The following is a 20,346-nucleotide window of genomic DNA, read 5'->3' as shown; positions in this document are numbered from 1 at the left end:
TCACATGTTTCTGATTTTTGGATTGCAAGTCTGGTAATGTATTGAACTCAATAGTCCCTGGGGTTGATTTCTAATTTCTAATAATTCAGTCCTTATTGTTCTAGGCAGTAAAGCCCTTATTGTTTAAAAGACCTAAAAAGGTTAGTTTCGTTCCTTGAGCCATAACTAAATGAGGAGTTAATTCAGTCTCTCTTGTTTGTCCGTGTGGTTTATATGCAGTAGATGCCCAATTAATGTCCAGTTGAGTTTATTACAAAGCCAGACTTATTTCCTCCACCTGTCCACTTATTCAAAAACAATTAGTACCACTAGACATCACTGGCTATATTAAGTGCTGAGCAGTACAAAGTTGAGTAAGATACGGTCTTATTCCCAGTTTTCCAGGAGAGAAAATTACCATAGAGTGTGGGCCAAATGATATAACAAAAGTGAGTGTGAACTTAGAGAAAGCAGAGTTTGGAGTGTCCAGAAAGGCTGCTTAGAAGAGGTGAGGTTTTAGTTGGGACCCAGAGGATGCCTAGGGTTTTTTCAGGCAGAAAATAGCAGGGAGGTATTCCATGCTGATGGGATGGCATATTCAAAGATATGAATTCATGAAAGATCAAGTGTACTAAGAAAAGGTTAAGTCCTTGGTGTGACTGGAGCATTGGATGCTCCTGGGAGGGGCCTCTCATGTGACTAGGCTGGGTAGGTCATCTGATCAGATAGTGAGGCTTATGTGACACATTGAGGGATGTAAATTTTTTTCTCAAGTCACTGGGGAGCCACTGAGGAGAAGGGCCATTAAGGCAGTGGAGATGAAGACATGAGAAGAGTTTCAAAAGTTATGGGGATGTAGAGTTGGGAAGACTCAACGACAATTTGAATGTGGCAGTGAGGGAGTGGTAAAGGTAAAATATGACTAAGTAGAGGGAGGAGGAGCTGAAAATTATATTTAGATCAGTTTCATTTTGACTCTTTGTTTTTTGTTTTGTATTGATTCTTATTTTTTTTCAGTGCCCAGGAACTCAGGGAACAAAGACATTTTAGAAATCAAGAAATAAGGTGTTATTTTTGGGAAATGGCTCAAAAGTGAAAATAGCACAATCTTCCCACAGTGAAGAAAGAAAGGAGTCATGAAAGTCATTGCTCATCAATTATTTATTAGATATTTTAATACAATTCATAATCTGCACATAGATTTTCTTGAGAAGAGTTTTCAGGTCTTAGGAGCTATAGATCAACAGTTCTGATCCCCTGGAATTTGCAAACATGTGACATATACTTTCTCTCTGTTTTGTATAATCAGAAACTAGAAAGGTATTGAGTTGGAATGGGTTCATTCAGCTCTAGTGATAGGCACTATTGGACAGTCCCTCTGGTGTGGAATAAGAGCCTGGCATGGGAGATGTAGTAAACATCAGAGATGCACTCTATGTTCTCGGCTCTCCTAGCGGCCTTGAACTGAGTTTCATTCTAGTCTAGACTATGAGGCTTGAAATTCCTGATGTTTTATCCACAGGATCCAAAGCTCACCAAACCTATGGTTCCTATCCTTGGATGTAATATAAATCTTCAGAATATCTTTTCTGTTTCTGAACTTTAGGGAGAAGTGTTCTACTGTTCTACCTTTCAATGATTCAACCAGGTCTCAGAAGTCAAAGCAGGAAATGATTTAAATACCCACACTGATCAACATTAAGATATGATTATTTCACCCAATTTACCACCTAGATTTCACTGAATCAGAAAACCCTAGAATTGCTGCTCAAAAAACCAAAAAGCCCTTACATGAATACTAGTACTCAAAAACATCCTTGCAGGTAGATACAGCAGAGGATAGAGGGAAGAAATACATTCTTGATCTTTTAAGTAGAATTAAAGGTGAACTCAACATATAGGTTTCTTTTTTGCCTTTGTGTTGCTTTACCTCTGGTGCTCACATAGACTAGTATCGATAGGATTTCTGCTCTTGCACATAGTCATAGAGGGGGTTGGGAACAGTAGCTGCCTTGATAGGGTGACCACGCTGTTCTCTGCTTTGGGGCCTCCCACTGCTCTGGGTTGGATAGAAGGATGGCTCAGTGTGTCTTTTCTGTGAACCTTGGCTCTGGTCATCCTCATTCATGTGGAATTTTTCTCTGTTAGGACAGCTTCTCTGGGTCACTTGGGATTTTTGATTCTGAGATCCTTGATATCTCTCTTTCTCCTCATAGTTTTGTCTATTATGTTGTTGCTTATGGTTTTGATCCTCTTCATGGGTTTGCCCGTCTCGTCTTTGACTGTTCTGCCCATCTTCATGGGTTTGCCTGTCTCGTCTCTGACAGTTCTGCTCATCTTCATGGGTTTGCCTGTCTCGTCTCTGGTGGTTCTGCTCATCTTCATAGGTCTGCCTGTCTCGTCTCTGACGGTTCTGCTCATCTTCATGGGTTTGCCTGTCTTGTCTCTGGTGGTTCTGCTCATCTTCATGGGTTTGTCTGTCTCGTCTCTGATGGTTCTGCTCATCTTCAGGGGTTTGCCTGTCCTGTGTCCCACATGGACCTTCCTGACCCTCATGACTGTGTCTATCCCAACTTTGATGGCCCTGCTCTTCCTCTGCCCAGTGGCTCTGCCCCTCACCATGACTCTGCCTGGTCTTGGCCTGTCTGTGGCCCTGCTCGTTACTGCATGATTGCCAGTCTCTCCCTTTGTGACAAAGTGGTCTTTCTTGTTGGATGTGTGCTAAGAGTTTGTGTTGGTGGTGTTGGCTATCCTCTTCAGGCTCCCATACCTGGTGGATGTTCTCCTGTGAGTCCCTAGACTGGAATCCCTGTCCCTGGTTTTGGTACCCTTTCTGTCCTGGAGTCTGTTGACTTAGCCTCCGTGATCTTCCTGATTGCTCAACATAAGAGGCTTTTCTTGTTCCTTCGGTCCCTTGGAAGTACTTATTTTGCCCTTGTATTTCCCCAGTCTGTGATTGAACATAGCAGGAACTCTGGCCTTGTCTGTCTGTCTGACCATAATGATAACTCTGACTTTGTCTGTCTGTCTGACCACAATGGGAACTCTGGCCTTGTCTGTCTGTCTGACCATAATGATAACTCTGCCCTTGTCTGTCCATCTGACTGTAGTGGGAACTCTGGCCTTGTCTGTCTGTCTGACCATAGTGGGAACTCTGGCCTTGTCTGTCTGTCTGACCATAGTGGGAACTCTGGTCTTGTCTGTCTGTCTGACCATAGTGGGGACTCTGGCTTTGTCTGTCTGTCTGACCATAGTGGGGACTCTGGCCTTGTCTGTCTGTCTGACCATAGTGGGAACTCTGGTCTTGTCTGTCTGTCTGACCATAGTGGGGACTCTGGCTTTGTCTGTCTGTCTGACCATAGTGGGAACTCTGGTCTTGTCTGTCTGTCTGACCATAGTGGGGACTCTGGCTTTGTCTGTCTGTCTGACCATAGTGGGAACTCTGGCCTTGTCTGTCTGTCTGGCCATAGTGGGAACTCTGGCCTTGTCTGTCCATCTGACTATAGTGGGAACTCTGGCCTTGTCTGTCTGTCTGACCATAGTGAGAACTTTGGCCTTGTCTGTCTGTCTGACCATAGTGGGAACTCTGGCCTTGTCTGTGTGTCTGACCATAGTGGAAACTCTGGCCTTGTCTGTCTGGCTGACTGTAGTGGGAACTCTGGCCTTGTCTGTCTGTCTGACCATACTGATAACACTGGCCTTGTCTGTTCGTCTGACCATAGTGGGAACTCTGGCCTTGTCTGTCCATCTGATTGTAGTGGGAACTCTGGCCTTGTCTGTCTGTCTGACCATACTGATAACACTGGCCTTGTCTGTTCGTCTGACCATAGTGGGAACTCTGGCCTTGTCTGTCCATCTGATTGTAGTGGGAACTCTGGCCTTGTCTGTCTGTCTGACTGTAGTGGGAACTCTGGCCTTGTCTGTCCATCTGACTGTAGTGGGAACTCTGGTCTTGTCTGTCTGTCTGACCATAATGATAACTCTGGTCTTGTCTGTCCATCTGACCACAGCCTAATTCCTGACCCAGCCTCCCAGACTGTCCACAATAAGAGCCTGATTTCTGTTGATTTGTTTGGTTAAAGTGAGAGTCTTGTCCAAATGTTTCAGGCTGTTGTGCAAGTCTTTCAGACTGACCATAATGAGAATCCTGAACTGGTTTTTCACACCCATTTAAGGCAAAGATATGTCCCTGCCATTTAGTCTGGCCCCTGGTAGATTTGTGACTCACTTTTTTTATCAGAACCAGAGTTGGAGTCTTGACTTTGTCTCTCTGACTGATCAAAGCTGAAATCCTTGTCTTGTCTCTCAGACTGATTGTGGTGAGAATCTCTGTCTTGTCTTTCAGGCTGACTGTGGTGGGAATCTCTGTCTTGTCTTTCAGGCTGACTGTGGTGAGAATCTCTGTCTTGTCTCTCAGGCTGACCATTGTGGGAATCTCTGTCTTGTCTTTCAGGCTGACCGTGGTGGGAATCTCTGTCTTGTCTCTCAGGCTGACCATTGTGGGAATCTCTGTCTTGTCTTTCAGGCTGACTGTGGTGGGAATCTCTGTCTTGTCTCTCAGGCTGACCATTGTGGGAATCTCTGTCTTGTCTCTCAGCCTGACCGTGGTGGGAATCTCTGTCTTGTCTCTCAGGCTGACCACTGTGGGAATCTCTGTCTTGTCTCTCAGACTGACTGTGGTGGGAGTTCTGCCTTTCTTCCTCGTGCCTCTGTCTGTGTTGTGTACCTGTGTTTCCTGGGAACTTACGGTCTTGTGCTCCTTCCTGCCCCCTTTCTTGCTGCGAGGTCCTGCCTCCATATGACTTATTGTCTAGCTTACAATAGCAGGCTTGGACCAACTGGAACACCAACAAGAGGTACTCATGAAAATCAACATGTCCATCTCGGTCTTGATCTAAGAGGTTCAAGATGGTTTCCACAGTCTCTGGGTCATTTGGTCTCTGTTAGGAGATAAAACAAAGAGCAAAATCAGATGCTTTCCTGTGCATACTAAGATGTGTATTAGTGTTCATGCCTCAATCCATTAGGTACTGCATGGACCTTTCTAGGTTGAAAAACCATTAATCTGAGGTGGTGTGGACTTGGCGCTAGTCTTTGATCAGTTGGTTCTCAGAACCTTGCTGGATCAATGGGAGCAGGGAGTAGATACACTTATTTAAAATCAGCTCCATTAGTAATTAATTTGATTCATTTCAAAGTTATCCCATTCCATCACAGGCTGTACCCTAGTTGTTTACCTCCTTTTTTTTCTCACTGCACTGTGAGATCCTAGAAGGAGGGGAAGCTGATTTTATTCATGTTTGTATCCCTTGTGCCTAGGGGCGTAGAGCAGGTGCTCAGTGACTCTTTATTGGTTGAATGAATGAATACATGAAAAGATGTGTGGATAGCACTAAAATATAGAAATCAAGGTATGAATCTTAGGTCTTCATCTGAGAAATTATTCCCTGTTACCTTGAAGTTATACTCCCTCCTGTTCAAACTCAGATACAAGGAGGTGTGTGTGTGTGTGTGTGTGTGTGTGTGTGTGTGTGTGTTTGTGTGTATGCTGGGAGAGAACTACTAAGGAACTGCCTGAAATTCCTTTTGTTATAGGGTGGAGCAAGACCAAATAAAACAATGCATCCAACTCTGGTGCAGGTGTCAGAGTCATTCACACTTGATCCCATGGGGCTATGTGTCTGTGTATCTCACCTGGAGGATGTCTCCAAACTCAGCCAAGAGCAGTTGTTTCAACTCCTCCTTGCATAGTAAGGCACAGTCCCCATTCTCTTTGGCATATTTGTGAAACACCTCGATCACACTGAGTATGCTACTCAGGAGTTGAGCCATTTTGACAAATACAGGTGAACCTAAAAGAAGAAACAAGATTTCTCCTGCCCTTAGGATAATGACCATGAGACAGCATTTCCACAGGGAAAGTGAACCCTCTGGATCTGGGAAAAAGTTTAAGAAGTGAGAGAGCCCCTTCTTAGCTGTACCCCTCCTTTGCCCTGACTCACAGTCAGGGACCAAATATCATTGCTGTAATGGGAGATGGTGCAAACTTGGTTCCCCTGCTATAAAAAGAGACAATTTCTTAAAAAACAAAAAATGCATTGCAGGTGTTTTACATATCCCATCCTCTACTCCAGGTAGGATTCGCTTGATTGAAACTCTCATATCAGAACAAAAGGAAGGGAGGCCAGGAAGCCCAATAGAGGCAGGGCCAGAAGCTAGCATAGTAGGGCATAATTTTCGACTAACAACTAGCAAACTGGAGGGGGCACTAAACAGATCCCACTGGACAGGTTTCAGTCTTGTAACAAGCCTTTCTTAAGCAAGGAAGAAGGCTGAAAGTCTCTCTTCATGGTCTAAGGAAGCTTTCTGGGAGGCTAAATTCCAGCAAATGCTTCTGGCCTGGATGATTTTGGGACATGCTTATAAAATGAAATCAATGAACATAAAAGCTGTTACAGATAAAAATAGCAAGTGGGTACATAGCCAAATTAAGGGCACAGATTATAGGAGGTATATATAATCAGTTAGGTCCACATTGGCCATGCTGGGAGACTTGGGTCTTTTGGGATCTAAATCTCAATTACATTTTTTTTCTTGCGGTATGAAAATTCCAATTAGTGGGTTTATAGGCCTCCAAACTGAAGCCCTATCTGCAGAGCACATTGAACTGCCCAAAGCATACAAACAGTGATGTCTATAAGAATAAGTGACAAATAATGGATCACATGGGACAAGCTGAGTCCCTTGTTGTAATTCAATGCAATGAGACTTGAGCATTGCTGGGTCCATGGTCCTGGGCCTTGGCCCTAAATTATTAGGTCTTTCCTAACTTGCACAAAAAGTAAATGCTCCACTATGGGAGACTAAGCTATTCATCAATAGTTACAGCCCTCAGTTTTGGGATGCCTAGGACACATTGAAGCGAAGGCACTTGCATTTCACAGGCACAGAAGTAGTCCATCCCAGCTATTGTCATATTCTCAGATAGAGGCAGAGAAGGGAAGCAGAAGGTAACCAAGGCTATTACCCACAAAAATTAGTCTCAGTCCTCCCCAGCCTGGTGCATTACAGGGCGCTTGAGAGCCTTGTAGATACTACCAATGCTCCCCTGTGCATATCTTACCTGCTTGAGGAGGAAGGAGCAGAAGATTCAGGAGTCAGAGAGGATATTGGAAACCTAAAAACTCATCCTATTTATAGGAGTTTTAATTATCCTACCAGGCCATCCCAGGAGACACCCATTCTGTGGCAAAGCCTGAATCACTGTGGTCCCAGCCCAGCTCAGCCCAGCTTGACCTCTCCCTCTGCAAACCGTTTGGTTTATTTACTTCCCCCACTTGCTCATGAACCTGTTTGTCACTACAGTAGGTGACACTGTTTAAGTCCCAGCCCCATTTAATTAGGAGGATGTGTTTGTGTGTGTATGTATTTGTGCTGTGAGGGTCCCGAAAGACAGAGGTGTTGGCTGAGTTCATCCTTAATATATGTCACTTGCCAATACTAATAGAGGGCAACAGTCAACTCATACTGAAGAAGGATATCTACATGGTCATTTACAAACATATGTCAAAGTTGGAACTAGAGATTCTATTTATTTGGCCAGAATATAGTCCCTGGAAGAGGTTTCTTTTAGACTAACCTTTTTCTTGTGCTGGTAGATATTTGGATATTAACCTATTAACTTATTTTGAATTACGATTATTTTTCATTTAACAACTCCACAGGCTAGTTGGGAGAAGTACACACATAGTCAGTTTTGGGGATGAGGGGTGCTGATGGTGGAAATTCTACCACTTAAGCCTTCTAAGACTTACTACTGAAAAGTTTGAGTTGAGAGACAACATGGAGGTTTATGATATCTGTGAGACAGAAATGCTGCTAGAGACCCCAGCTTCTGTTCATTTCCCATCTCCATGCCCTTAGATGCCAGCACAGTATCTTGAGCATGGGAGATTCTTAGTAAATATTTTTGGGGTAAATGAATTATTGGATTATGGAAGCACTGAAGAATCTTATGTAAGGTGCAAAAAACTGTAGACTCACCTGTATTTCAACATTAGTCTCACATCTAGATCCCTGTTTGGACCTTTTCCTATGTATCCATCAGCCAATCTGTTAATTTTAATAACACTTGCTATTATTTACTGTGTGTTCAGGATTCTACAAGGGAATCACAACAGTGCAGAAAGATTTTAGTTCAGTTGGAATAAAGAAGCTTCGCATAGAAAAATACTTTCAACTCCAGGGATAGGACATGCTAAGTGCTGAGTATTAGAAACCTAGGTGCATGTGCAGTCCTTGTGGCTGGGCCTGGACATCCCTTAGGAGGTGAGCTTCATGTTGTTCCTGAAAGGATTCAGGTGGGCAGAGAAGAAAGCAAAGGACTTCTGAGTGGGGAGAAGGGAAGAATCAAATGTACTAAGGTGAGAGTTTATATGTTGTGTTTGGATTCAAGTGAGCTGGTAAGTCTGGGTTGAGCAGAGGGATTTAGAAGAGTAGACTTAGAAAATTTTGGATCTGAAAGAGAAATCTAGCCTTAGCTTCTGAATTTTTCAGATAAGGAAACTGAGGTTCAGCTAGGTTGAGTGTATTTGCCAAGGGTTTCACGGGCTATGACTAAAGCGAGGCCTGGTTTACTTGTTTCCTCACTCTAGCCCGATATGCTTTCTGAGACATTCTGTGAGGCAGATTTGGGGCCTACTTTATGGTTTGTTTTAATGAGAAAGGAGAAGCAGGGTTTTGGTCAGGAAAAGTGACATAATCAAAGCATTGTTTAGAGGAAGAATCTAATGGCTCTGTTGTAGGTGGTCAGATGTCTCAGTTTGTCTGGGACTAAGGAGTTTCCCAGGACATGAGACTTTCAGTGGGATAGTTCTGGGCAATATGGACCAAGTTGGTCACCCTAAACTGTGGTGTACAAAATGAATTGGAAAGAGGAGTACTGGGCAGTGAGGCCAGTTAGGAGTCTATGATATGGCACGGGTGAGAAGTGACAAGGACTTCGACCTGGATGCAGTAGTTCAAAACTATAGGAAGGTAGATGGATAATAGCAGGAATAAAGGGATGAGGTCTGGGGACAGATTAGAAGAGGGGCAGGGAAAGTGGGAACACTAGGTGAGATTCCAAGTCTTTAAGTCTAGATAACTAGTAGAACTATGGTACACTGAAGAAATGTAACTTCTGAAGGGGGACTGATGGGTCTAAGATCCAGTGCTTCTATTGGCATTTCCCAGGTCTGCCTTTTGTAGTCTTGTTATACTCCCTCCAGCTTGCACCCTTAGCTGTCTGGGGTCTCCCAGCACAGGTCAGGACTTTCTTAAGTCTGTTCATAAATTCTGAGAGCTGGGTCACATTAAGGTTCTCCTTATACTTTTGCGTCTCTACTTAGTGCTCTTCAGTTATGTCTCTTCTCACCTGTTAGAATAAAAGAACTAGGGAGGATTTGGTTGTCCCCAGAGGCAAATAAGAGGAGTGGGGGTGGGATGGGCAGGGGTTGAAGACAATAGCCATCATGACACAGAACGACAATATTGTGTCCCCTTTCTCTTGGCATGTTCCGTGGCTCTCCAGCAACTGTTTCTTTTGGTTAGACGGGAAGTTCTCTTTGTTTGATGCTGCAGTGAGAGAAAGACTATGTTCTTAAGAGTTGGATCTGCTATGTGTGCATTCATTTAACACTTAATACATTCTGATAGAATAGGCAGAGAACTATGTTGATCAGCCAATCAGTTAATCAATTAGTATTTGTGACCATAGAGAGGGCGCCCTTTGTGGGCACTGAGATAAAATGTAGTCTTTGTCCTTAAAGAACTTTCAATGTCACTGGGATTGAAAATTCAGTCTCACTGGGATACACAAGATCTTTTTCTGTGGTTCAAATTGCTTCACAGGTATTACTGCCATTGATAGGGTAGAGAGGGGTTGACTAGAGGGAAGAAAGGGGAGGCCACAGGGCTAGAAATAAAACACCTTTGAAGGAATCATCAAATGTGACCTTTGTTTCTTTATCTGTAAAAGGAAACAATTGGAGCTTTCTTTTGGCATTGGCATTCTGAGATTCTGTCATGCCAATCTTAAGGTTAGCAATGGCTTTAGAGGTCATATTTAAACATTGCTCTATTCAGATATTTGATAAAGCCCTCAGAAATTTGTGCTTTTCAGTCTTTCTCTGTGGAAAATGGAGAAGTCAATTATGGGTGTCCTGTTTCTTCATTAACATTTATAAATTTCATGAGGACCTACACTATTTTTAAAAATTATTTTTCAATGTGTTTTGCAGCTTTAAATGCAGTCGTGTTGTGTGACCTTTGGTTTCAAAGGCAAGATGTTTTAAGCTACAATTTATTGAAGTCTTATTGTGTGCTAGGCTCTGTGTTAAGCATTATATATATATATATTATCTCCTTAAAAATAATTTCAATTTTTATTTCATATTCCATGGGTATATGTGAAGGTTTATTACATGGGTACACTGCTTGGTGTTGAGCTTTGGGATATGAATAATCCCATTGCCCAAATAGTGAGCATAGCACCCAGTAGTTTTTCAACTCTTTCTCCCCTCTTCCCCCTTCTAGTAGTCCCCAGTGTTTATTGTTGTCATCATTATGTCCCGGAGTACCCGATATTTAGCTCCCACTTATAAGTGAGAATATGTGGTATTTGGTTTTCTGCTCCTGCACTAATTTGCCTAGGATAATGGCCTCCAGCTGCATCTTATGCACCTGACAAAGGTCTAATATTCCAAATCTATAAGAAACTTATTATCTTGTTTAATGCCCACAGAAACTCCATGAGGCAGAGAATATCGTCTTCATTTTTCAAACAGGGACACTGGGCCTCAGAGAAGGATAAGTAACTCGCTCAAGGTCACACAACCTGCAACTGGCTGAGCTGAGGTTTGAACTCATGTCTTCCTAATTCCAAAGCCCTTGTTTGCAGCCCCTATGTTATGTTGCCTCTTTTGGAACAGGACTGGTGATTACTCCCTCCCCAATGACAGAAATAACTTTCCACATAGACTGAAGTGAGTAATACCAGGGTAACTTCCTTATGACATACTGTGAAGGAATCTGACCTTGAAATGAGAATCTCCTGACCTTTAACCAGCCAAATATTTATTATTTTCTTATGTTTCTCCAGAACTTAGATGGTTTCAACACTAAAGGACCTTTTAATCTATTTGGGGAGATAAGCCAGATGCTTCTATTTACAGAAACGAAACCCACAGAGAAAAAGAATACCCTTCTCTCTTTACAATTGACTGCTCTGGGCACTGGTTTGACATGAGACTGAAGAAGTTCCATTTGTTGCCCATTCCCTGCAGTTCTTGATCTTATTGTAAGCCTTTGCTGTCCATTTCCCTTGGGATGCAGATGTGCCTAGTGGGTGTGACAGGTACTGTTTTGAGCTAATGGACTTTTCAGGGAGTCTTCTTGTCATATTTTGGCCAAATCATTAAGAATAATTATCATGGAACTCTCAGACTTCCTTTTTCCTTCTTTTGAGATGTTGGGTGTCTATTGAGATTAATCCTACGGGATCCAGAGGATGGCTATTGTATTACAAGGGAAGACCCCTGTGTAATGCTGGGGCAGGCACTTTTTTCCTGCTTGTCCCTTTGGCATTAAGCAGGTGGATAAACTGCAGATGTGGCAAATGAACACCTTCCCCTGGAGAGGAGCGCAGCTAATTAGTAGACATAAAACCCTTTGAGATCTCTAGATATTGAAAGGTCATTTATTATCATCTGCACAAATAAGTTCCCATTTAAAAATCTTTTCTTGTAGGTGAATTACCGTCCTGTTAATTATAGGCCATTTCCCTTTTAATAACATCTGTGGGAGTCAATGGTTTATGAAGGTAACTCTGGTATCAGCAATATTTTTACTCTGTCAGAAAATGTGTTCTGAGCCCAAGGAAGGAAGCCTAGGTTTCCTGGGGATTGAGTGCACAGGTTTCAGTCTGGAGCTGTGCTCCTCCTCCCCAGCTTGCAGCCCAGCCTTTTCTTCTACTGTAGGCTTTTGTTTTTGGATACAAGAGCCAACATTGCTCCTCTCCCCAAGATCACAGGCCATATCTTCCCCACAGTGAAATGAACTAGGAAGTGTCAGAAATCACTGCTAACACAGCCCACGGAATTTTAGGTAATTCCTAGCACATGGCTAATAAGGCTACAGACCAAAACTGAGATCTTCAAAGTGACTGACAATGGCAGAATTTGGATCATTCAGGTCAGGTTTCTGAGTTTCTTCTTTTTCTTTTTGTTAAACAGCTTTACTGAGATATAATTCACATACCATACAATTCACCCATTTGAAGTGTATGATTCAATGTTATCTAGTTTTGTTCAGCTGTTACTAAGATCCTCCTGAAAGAAATTCTGTGCCCATTAGCAGTCATCTGCCATTCTGCCCTCTTCCAGCCCCTGGCAGCCACTAATCTGCTTTCTGTCTCTATAGATTTACCTATTCTGGATATTTCATGCAAATGGAATCATATAATACGTGGTCTTTTTTTAGACTAGCTTATTTCACATGACAATATTTTTAAGGTTCATGTATGTTGAAGCAGGTTTTAGCACTTCTTTTCCTGTAAGTCTGAATAATAGTCCATTATATGAATAGACAGTGTATCATATTTTGCTTATCCATTCCTCCGCTGGTGGCCATTTGGGCTGTTTCCTCCTTTTGGCTATTTGAATAATGCTGCTGTGAACACTCGTGGACAAATTTTTTGTACAGATGTACGTTTTTAGTCCTCTGCAACTAGGCCATGCACCTAGGGGTGGAGTTGCTGAGTCACATGGTAACTCTATGTTTAATTTTTTGAGGAACTGCCAAACTGTTTTGAGTTTTTTTTTAAAAGAAATTTCTGGAGTAGAGTGGTTGGTTTAAAAACCTTGACTTGAGGATGCCAACAGGCTAAACCTGCCCGGCCGAGATATAGCTGGGCAGAGGCAAGGGCTGTGGAGTTGAACTGTGGCTCTGGATCTCCCAAGGGTCTTGCGCAACCTTCCGACCCAGCAGCTACCAGAAAACCCACAGTAGTAGGCACCTGATAAAGGTTTGGTGACTGAAGGAATGCATATGTCTTGAGGTAAAGTGGGAGTGGAGGAAATGGGGTAGGGAAGATAGGTAAATAGCTTTGTAATCTGTGACGTTCCCATTGTGTTTTGGGGATTTTAGCAATTCCCTTGGGGTGCCATCAGTGTTTTCAGTTCTCTCACTGCCACCCCTCCCCTCGTCAATTCCATCAGGAAGGGAAGAGGTGAATTTAGGGAAGATGGTATATGGAAACCAATGTTCAGACATTTGCCTATTCCCCTTTCGAGAATAGTCAGGTCTCCTCCTGATTTTCCTTGTAGCCCTTCCTGGCCTTTCTTCACCCTGGTGAACCAGAGATCACTTGAATTGAGACTTGGAAGCCCTGGCTTCTCTTCAGGGCCCTGAATTCACTCTCATTGTGAACTTGGGAAAGACACTTCCACATTGTGACTTTATTTCCCCCCTTATCTATAAAATGAGGAAGAGGTTTGAAGTGACAGCTGGATGAACTGGATGACTTCCGCCTCTGCAAGTCTGTGCCTCCAGAGGTCTCCTGTGCTCTGAGACTCTGTATAAACTTGCTTCATGTCTCTCTCTCCTCCTCATCTTTATGCCTGTCATCCTTCAGGAGAGGTCCTGGTTACTATTTGCTTGGACTTTTGTGTAACTATCAACAGATCTTCCTGCCTCCAATCTTCCTGTCTAATTTATTTTCCACACTATTCTCAGAGGAATTCTCTCTTCTCAAGAAGGGTTATCATGTCCTTTAAGAATAAAGGGTTATAATTTTCCATAAGAATCAAGTCCCAAAACTTTAATATGCTATTCAAGGCCTTCCATAGCAAGCAGATTTTTTCAGGGATGTATTCTTACTTCTTTCCAACCACACTGGACTTCTTGATGATCTCTAAGTCAACCCTCCACTTCCTCTTGTTTCTGTTTTTATTCACTTGGCTTCTTCCTGGATCCTATTCTCCCTATCTTCTATCTAAATTCTAGCCATGTAAACACATTTAAATATTCACCTTTTCTATGAAGACATTTCTGAGTCTTCCTAGTCAGACTCTCCTCTCTCTTTCTGCATCCTCTGCAGTCATCTCATGGTGTTTATAATGTTCTATTTTGTATTCTTATAGATGGCTGGGTCTCTGCCTGTCTATCTCACTGGACTTGAGCTCTATTGTGAACAGTGGAGGGTGTCCAAGTTCTTGGCATCTTGAACAAAGAATTGGACAAAATGCACAAACAAAGCAAGGAAAGAAAGAAGGGATTTATTGAAAATGAAAGAACACTCCAGAGTGTGGGGGCAGGCCTGAGCATAGGGGCTTAGGGGCCCTGTTATAGATTTTTTGGGAGTTTAATAACCTGTACTTGGGGTACACCCTATGTAAATGAAGAGGATGAAGTAAAGTTACAAAGTCGTTTACTCGGTGTATGCCCTATGGAAAGAATATTTCCTCTCATAGCTGAAGTGCAAATCAACCTTATGTTCCCTACCTCCAGACCATATTTTTCTTCCTCACTATGAAGGAAAGATTTCTCCTCCTTTCTCTCGCTGTCTCCTATAAGCTCTCTTTGTCATCCTCAAGGTGGGTGTTCTTTAAATGTGAGATTGACTGGCTCTCTCTAGCTCCAATGCCTGTGGTAGACTGAGATTCTAAAACATAACTAGGCTCTTACTTCATGTGGCTCTTTAGCACTCTCTGTTGTTGCCAATGTATAATTCTTGCCTCTGAATTAGGTGACGAATTCTCTGAGGGAAGAGGCCCTGATTTCTCCTTCTGATTCTCCCATGAGCCCTGCCATAGTGCTGGGACCCCAGTGGGTGACTGAACTGGATGGCGTTTTACCTCTGCAAGTCTGTGCCCCCTGAGCAGTGTTCATTTGGGATTTAGAACTTATTTGTAACTTGTTGGCTCTTGGAAATAAAAAGAGTAATTTGTGAAAATTCTAGAGCCTTACAGCATATGGGGCAGGAAGATGCTGTTGGTAGATAAACCAGTGGTGGGCTGTGATAATTTCAGGAGGTTTGGGAGATGGTTGCTGGTATCTTGAAGAGTTTACATGCAGAAATAACAGAGGAACTGCTTTAGTTTCTCCAGAAATATGTGCATGCTAAAGTTTCCAGGCCAAACTGAGAGGTGGGAACTGAGGCACAGCCTAAGAGCCCCAGCTCTCACCAGCAGGGAAGCTGAATGTGGTCATGCGTACGGGGAGAAGCAAGCAAGTTGAAAGCAGTGATTGGTCAGAAGCAGATTCATCAGGGCTTCTAAAGGTCATCTTGCCCTACTTCTGACTCAGGTAGGCCAGTGCCCAGTCTGTTCTTTGTAGGTGTCAATTCAAAGGCTCCCCAGAGGAGCAGATGGCCTACTGTCCCCAAGAAGCTCATGCCTGTGTCTTATTCCCTTAGCTGTCAGGCATAGTAGGATGCCAGATCCAGGGTCCTGAGAGAGCAGGGAGAGAAAATCAGGTAATGCCAGGAGCTTTCATGAAGGATTGAGTAAGGAAAGGAATCCTTCTGAGGCCTTTGCCAGCAAAGCACAGCAAGAGTATTAGAGGCTACTAGGGGATGGTGTAGGGGCTTTGGTGGAGATTATCTGGGACTGGGGAGGGGTGCTGTCACCAGTCCTCTGTGATTTATTGCCTGGTCCCGTAAGTGGGGGCAGTTGATGCTTGCATAATACATCTACTTGTCATGTCCACCTAGCAAAATCTTGGCATATTCAAGAAACAAGAAGATATGATTGAGGAGTTGGAAGCCAAGTAAGAGTTTTCTCCACTGGTTGCCTGGTTCATTCATTCACTTATTCATTTATCTTCTTGACGAATGCTTAGTGAGGAAGATAGAACTGTTAACAGTCAAACGGATTCTGGGAAGAGATTATGGCAGAGCTGCGGCCAGGTTGGAGTAAGAACAAAATTTCATTATCATCAATTCTTCTCACACAGTGGGACTAGCCCAGACAAGTGCTCTCTCTTCTGCTGCTCTTGCCCCTGACGCTTACACCACAGTGGCTTCACACCCTTCTGCATGCCTGAGCCACGACTTGGCTAAATTACCACACCACTTTGCTATGGGAATTCTGCCTAATCATCCTCCTTTAATCTTCAATCTCTTTATTGTGGTCACAAATGCTCCACATGGCCCCAGTCACCCTGCAGGAAAGAAATCATTAGCTTTGTGCAGCATCAGAATTAGCAACATCTTCCTGCCCCAGGAGAAGAGGGGATGGGAGGATGGCACAGTTCAGGGCTTAGGGGAGGATAGGGGAGGAAAAGTTGCAGCAAAGGGAGAGGCCCAGGCAGGATTTTGTTGCAAAATGTTACCTGGGCTGCACCTGCTATATGCAAGAGAAGAGGCTGGGAGTCCCCTCTGCAGGGTATTCATGTCCCATCTCTGTGCCATGAGGAGATGGGCTGGTGAAGGTGAGTGCAGGGAGGTTCCCTGTCATCTCAAACCTCTCAGGCTCCATAGTAATGTTTCAAGTATCCAGAGCTTTCCTGCCTTTGAAAAGCGAAAAATTGTCTCAGGAGAGACTGTGATTTTTGCAAGGTCATGCAGGGTCACACAAGAAGTTAATAGCAAAACTATAGTCAGAATTCAAACTTTCTAACACAAGCATATGACCTGTATACTTGTTCCAGGACTCTATGTTCTATGTTTTCCTCTTGTCACATTTACGGATGCAGTCCAAGGCAGAGAGAACATGACTGTGAGGTCAGGCAGATCTGCGTGGGAATCCCAGTTCTGCTCAGGATTGTTGAAGAAATTAAATGAGCTAAAGTATGTGAGTACTTAGCCTGGTACCTGGTACAGGGGGTTATGCAGTCAGTGTGTTGCTCTTCTTCCCTTCCAAGGTGGCCTGGCTGTTATCTCCTTTCTGGAAACTCACTGAGCATCTGAGATCCTGACCTCCTTGGGTACAGTCCTAAGTTTATTTAGGCCTACACTTATAAGATGTGTCAGGAGCTCAAGTACTTTATGAACAGAGATTAATTGCTCTTATGATTTAATACACTGGCCATCCACAGTGGTGAGATGCTCCCTGAACTATGCTATTTGAGAAACAATGAAGGAACTTTGTGAGGCTAATAAGATTTGTGCTGTTAATTTAAGTCTTGAGGATGTGGACTACAGAGAGTATAACATTTTATAGAATTTGTTTAAAGCTACACTCTCACCTTTGCCATAACCTGGCCTTTCATAATACATTCCCATGGCCACCTAGCATCATGGGTAAGGCTCTCATCAAATGCTTCTTGGAGAGCCATGCATCTTGCAGAAGAGGAGGTGGGAAATTTCCACAACGAAAGGACTATGAATGGGGTGAGAGAAAGACAGGGAAGCAGGTGAATATCATTTCCATTGTTTGTTCAGTGGTGGTTTTGAGTGAACATCTCTCTTTAATCCAGAATAGGCAGGAAAATGATATGAATTTTAATCATTGGCAAATGCAAATTAATACATTTAGTGAGAAATATAGTGTGAAGCACATGAAACTGCACTGTCAGGAAGAGAAGTTGAATCTGGGGTCAGAAGAACTGGTTTCTGTTCCTGGTTCTGCAAATTGTCATCAAACTTGAAGGACTCATTCTGAGGCAGAGAATGAATAAATCATTAGCTTCATGAAGCATCAGAATCAGCAGCACCTTCCTGTCCCAGGAGAAGAGGGAAAGGGAGGATGGCACATTTCAGGGCTTAGGGGAGGATAGGGGAGAAAAAGTGAGAAGGGAGGCTGACAGAAGTGTTGCAGACACTGCAACACTTGCATACTAAACACTGTATACTAAAGTAGATGTTAATCTGCGCTGCCATCTGTATATGCTGATTCAGCTGTAATTCAGTCACTCACTTGTTACACTCTTACATTTCACCAGTAAGCAGTCCTTGTGCCTCCTTGTATGGGTGGCCCAGTCTCTGATACCAGATCAGCAGCTTCAGCTTCATGCAGAGTCCCTCCGTTGAAAACCTAGCTTTTGCTTGATTTTATTATAGGATCTTGGTCTCCTGTTAGTGTCTCTCTACCTCAGTCTTCCCAGAATGCAGGAATTCTTGCCCATAATATCGGGCCAGTACTTTTGTTCTAGGCTTATCTCCATAGACCTGATATCCACCTTTTCTCTTCCTATTACCCAGTAAATGTCCATCTTTAGATTGTGAACATACAAGACACTGGCTTTTACAGGGCCTCTTATCTCTGTCACAGCATGGAGTTTTCATGACAACAAAGAGCTGAGAACTCTGCTGGCACATAGTAGGTGCTCAAGACAGGTTAGCTGCTTTCAGTATTATTTTCTGTAGGTAGATGTCTTAGCATGATTATTATTATTACTGAAACCCACCCAAATTACCCATATGGAACAGTGGGCTCTGACCCAGGAAAGGGGGGCCCAGGAATTGCTGTACTGCCAGTTGAGCACATGCCTTAGTGTGTACATCTGTCTGCCAGCCTCTTGGCTGTGTCTGCCTGCACTGTGTTGCCACCTCCTGTGCAGCACTCATCCCTTGTGCTGCTCTCCTGGCTTGCCTCTCCTCCATTCAGAGTTGTGGCCTTCCTAAGGGTTCCATTGGTGATTTATTCATCTTTGTTTTCCCAGCTCACAGCTCAGCTCCTAACGTATAGCATGCCGTGGGAAATGCCTTAGGGTGAATAACTTAAAAAGGAGAATCAAATGATGGATGCCACTGAAATGTATACTGCAAAGGAAACAAAAATACTCTCAGCTACCCTGGCTCTAGAGCCAGACTGCCTGGGTTTGAATGCTGGCTCTGGTGCTTGTGAGCCAGATGAGCCTATACAGTGACTGGCACATAGTAAGCCCTCAGTGAATGTAAACTATGATTATTTTTTATCATCATCATTATAAAAAGTCTTTAGTGGACTGGCTTCTAAATTACGGAGTGCAGTTTTGGCCTCCAAAACCCTTAAGTAAGAAGTAATTTTGAAATGTTAGAAAAAGGTAACTAGAAGGTGATGACAATCTCTTACTTCAAGGCCTCTGTACTTGCTGTTTCCACCATTAGAAATACTGTTTCCTCAGTCGCATGATTTAATTCTTCGTTTAATTCAAGTATTTACTCAAGTGTCACTTTATCAGAAAAAGTCCTGGTCATCCTGTAAATAGCAACCTTTTCCTACCAGTCGTCGTTTTCTAATTCTCCATTCTACTACTCTGCTTTGTTTTTTTCCTTGGCACTTATCACTGTCACCTGAGTTAGTACATATTTGTTCATTTATTATCTCTCTCCCTCACTAGAAAGTAAGCACCTTGTAGCCTCAGTACCTAGGACAGTTCTGGCATGGTGGGTAAATGCTTGTTGATAGGATTGAGTGGTAAAAGTAAGTCTCTTCATTTAGAGAGGATGACAGTGGAGAAGGCGTTAAGTGGAAGACTATAAGATCAAGGAAGGCCTGTATTATATGAATATAGTTACAATCACAATTACCTAAAATACTAGAATAAGGAAGTCCCCATCTTTTTAAGGCTTGAGAAAGCTAAGATTAAGACAAAGGAAAGGAAGTTTTATTTTATACAACAGGGCATAGTTTAGGGGAATTCCTCGATCCAAGAAGTGGTGCCTTGTGAAAAATAAGAATCTGTTCATAGATTTCTGGAACATCTGGGTGCCTCTCTAGTCATTTAGCCCTGGGGGTTTCCTTAGCTTTCTTGCATTCTGCTCCTGGGGCCTCAGTTAGAGGCAGGCTCTGGTATGAAGACACATGGGGCTGGTATAAAATTGGCCATTTTGGATGTTTCTATGAACCAATACAATGGGAGAGAGAAGTGAGAGGGCAAAGAATAGAGGTTGTTAAGAGCAAAGAGGAGGGATGGAGGGTTGGAAGAGACCGAGTGGAGAATAAGGGATTAGTATTTCCCCTGGGTCTTCACAAGTAGGAGACACAGGGAAGAAACCCTGGAGGAAGTGTTTACATTTGAAAAGTTTGGAGGACTACCATAGACCTTGGGTTAGAAAGCGTCATTCATTCTATGGTTTGTTCATTTAACAAATGTTTATTGATAACTGACTATGTATCAGACACTCTTCTAGAGACGGAGGTTGCAGCAGTGAAATCCTGCCCTTATACAGCTTTTACATTCCAGGCTGGGGGGACATACAATAAACAAAGAAGTAACATGGGTGTGTGTCAGTGCCAAGTGCCATGGTGAGAAAGAAACAGGGGAATGGACAGGAAGTGCTGGAATGGTGGGTGGAATGGAGGGCAGGGACAGGTTGTGATTTGTAACTGGGCAGGTGACTGGCGAAGGCCCCTCTGAGAAGGTGACATTTGATAATAGCCTGAAGGAGGTGAAGTTTCCTTG

At 43.2% G+C, this 20,346-nt stretch overlaps 1 protein-coding gene across 1 annotated transcript; it reads right to left on the bottom strand.

Moving 5' to 3' along the window:
• Window positions 1–1,136: 1,136 nt before the first annotated feature.
• On the bottom strand, window positions 1,137–5,815 carry RPTN (repetin). Its single transcript, XM_015457126.4, is given in 3 exon segments — window positions 1,137–4,219; window positions 4,221–4,919; window positions 5,674–5,815. Coding segments are annotated over 3 exon segments (3,129 nt in total). The 5' UTR covers window positions 5,812–5,815; the 3' UTR covers window positions 1,137–1,927.
• Between the last annotated feature and the right edge of the window lie 14,531 nt (window positions 5,816–20,346).

This window comes from Macaca fascicularis, chromosome 1, assembly GCF_037993035.2.
Source record: "Macaca fascicularis isolate 582-1 chromosome 1, T2T-MFA8v1.1".
Taxonomy (NCBI): Eukaryota; Metazoa; Chordata; class Mammalia; order Primates; family Cercopithecidae; genus Macaca; species Macaca fascicularis.
Note: the sequence above shows the minus strand (reverse complement) of the source record. Positions and strands in the feature narration are given on the sequence as shown.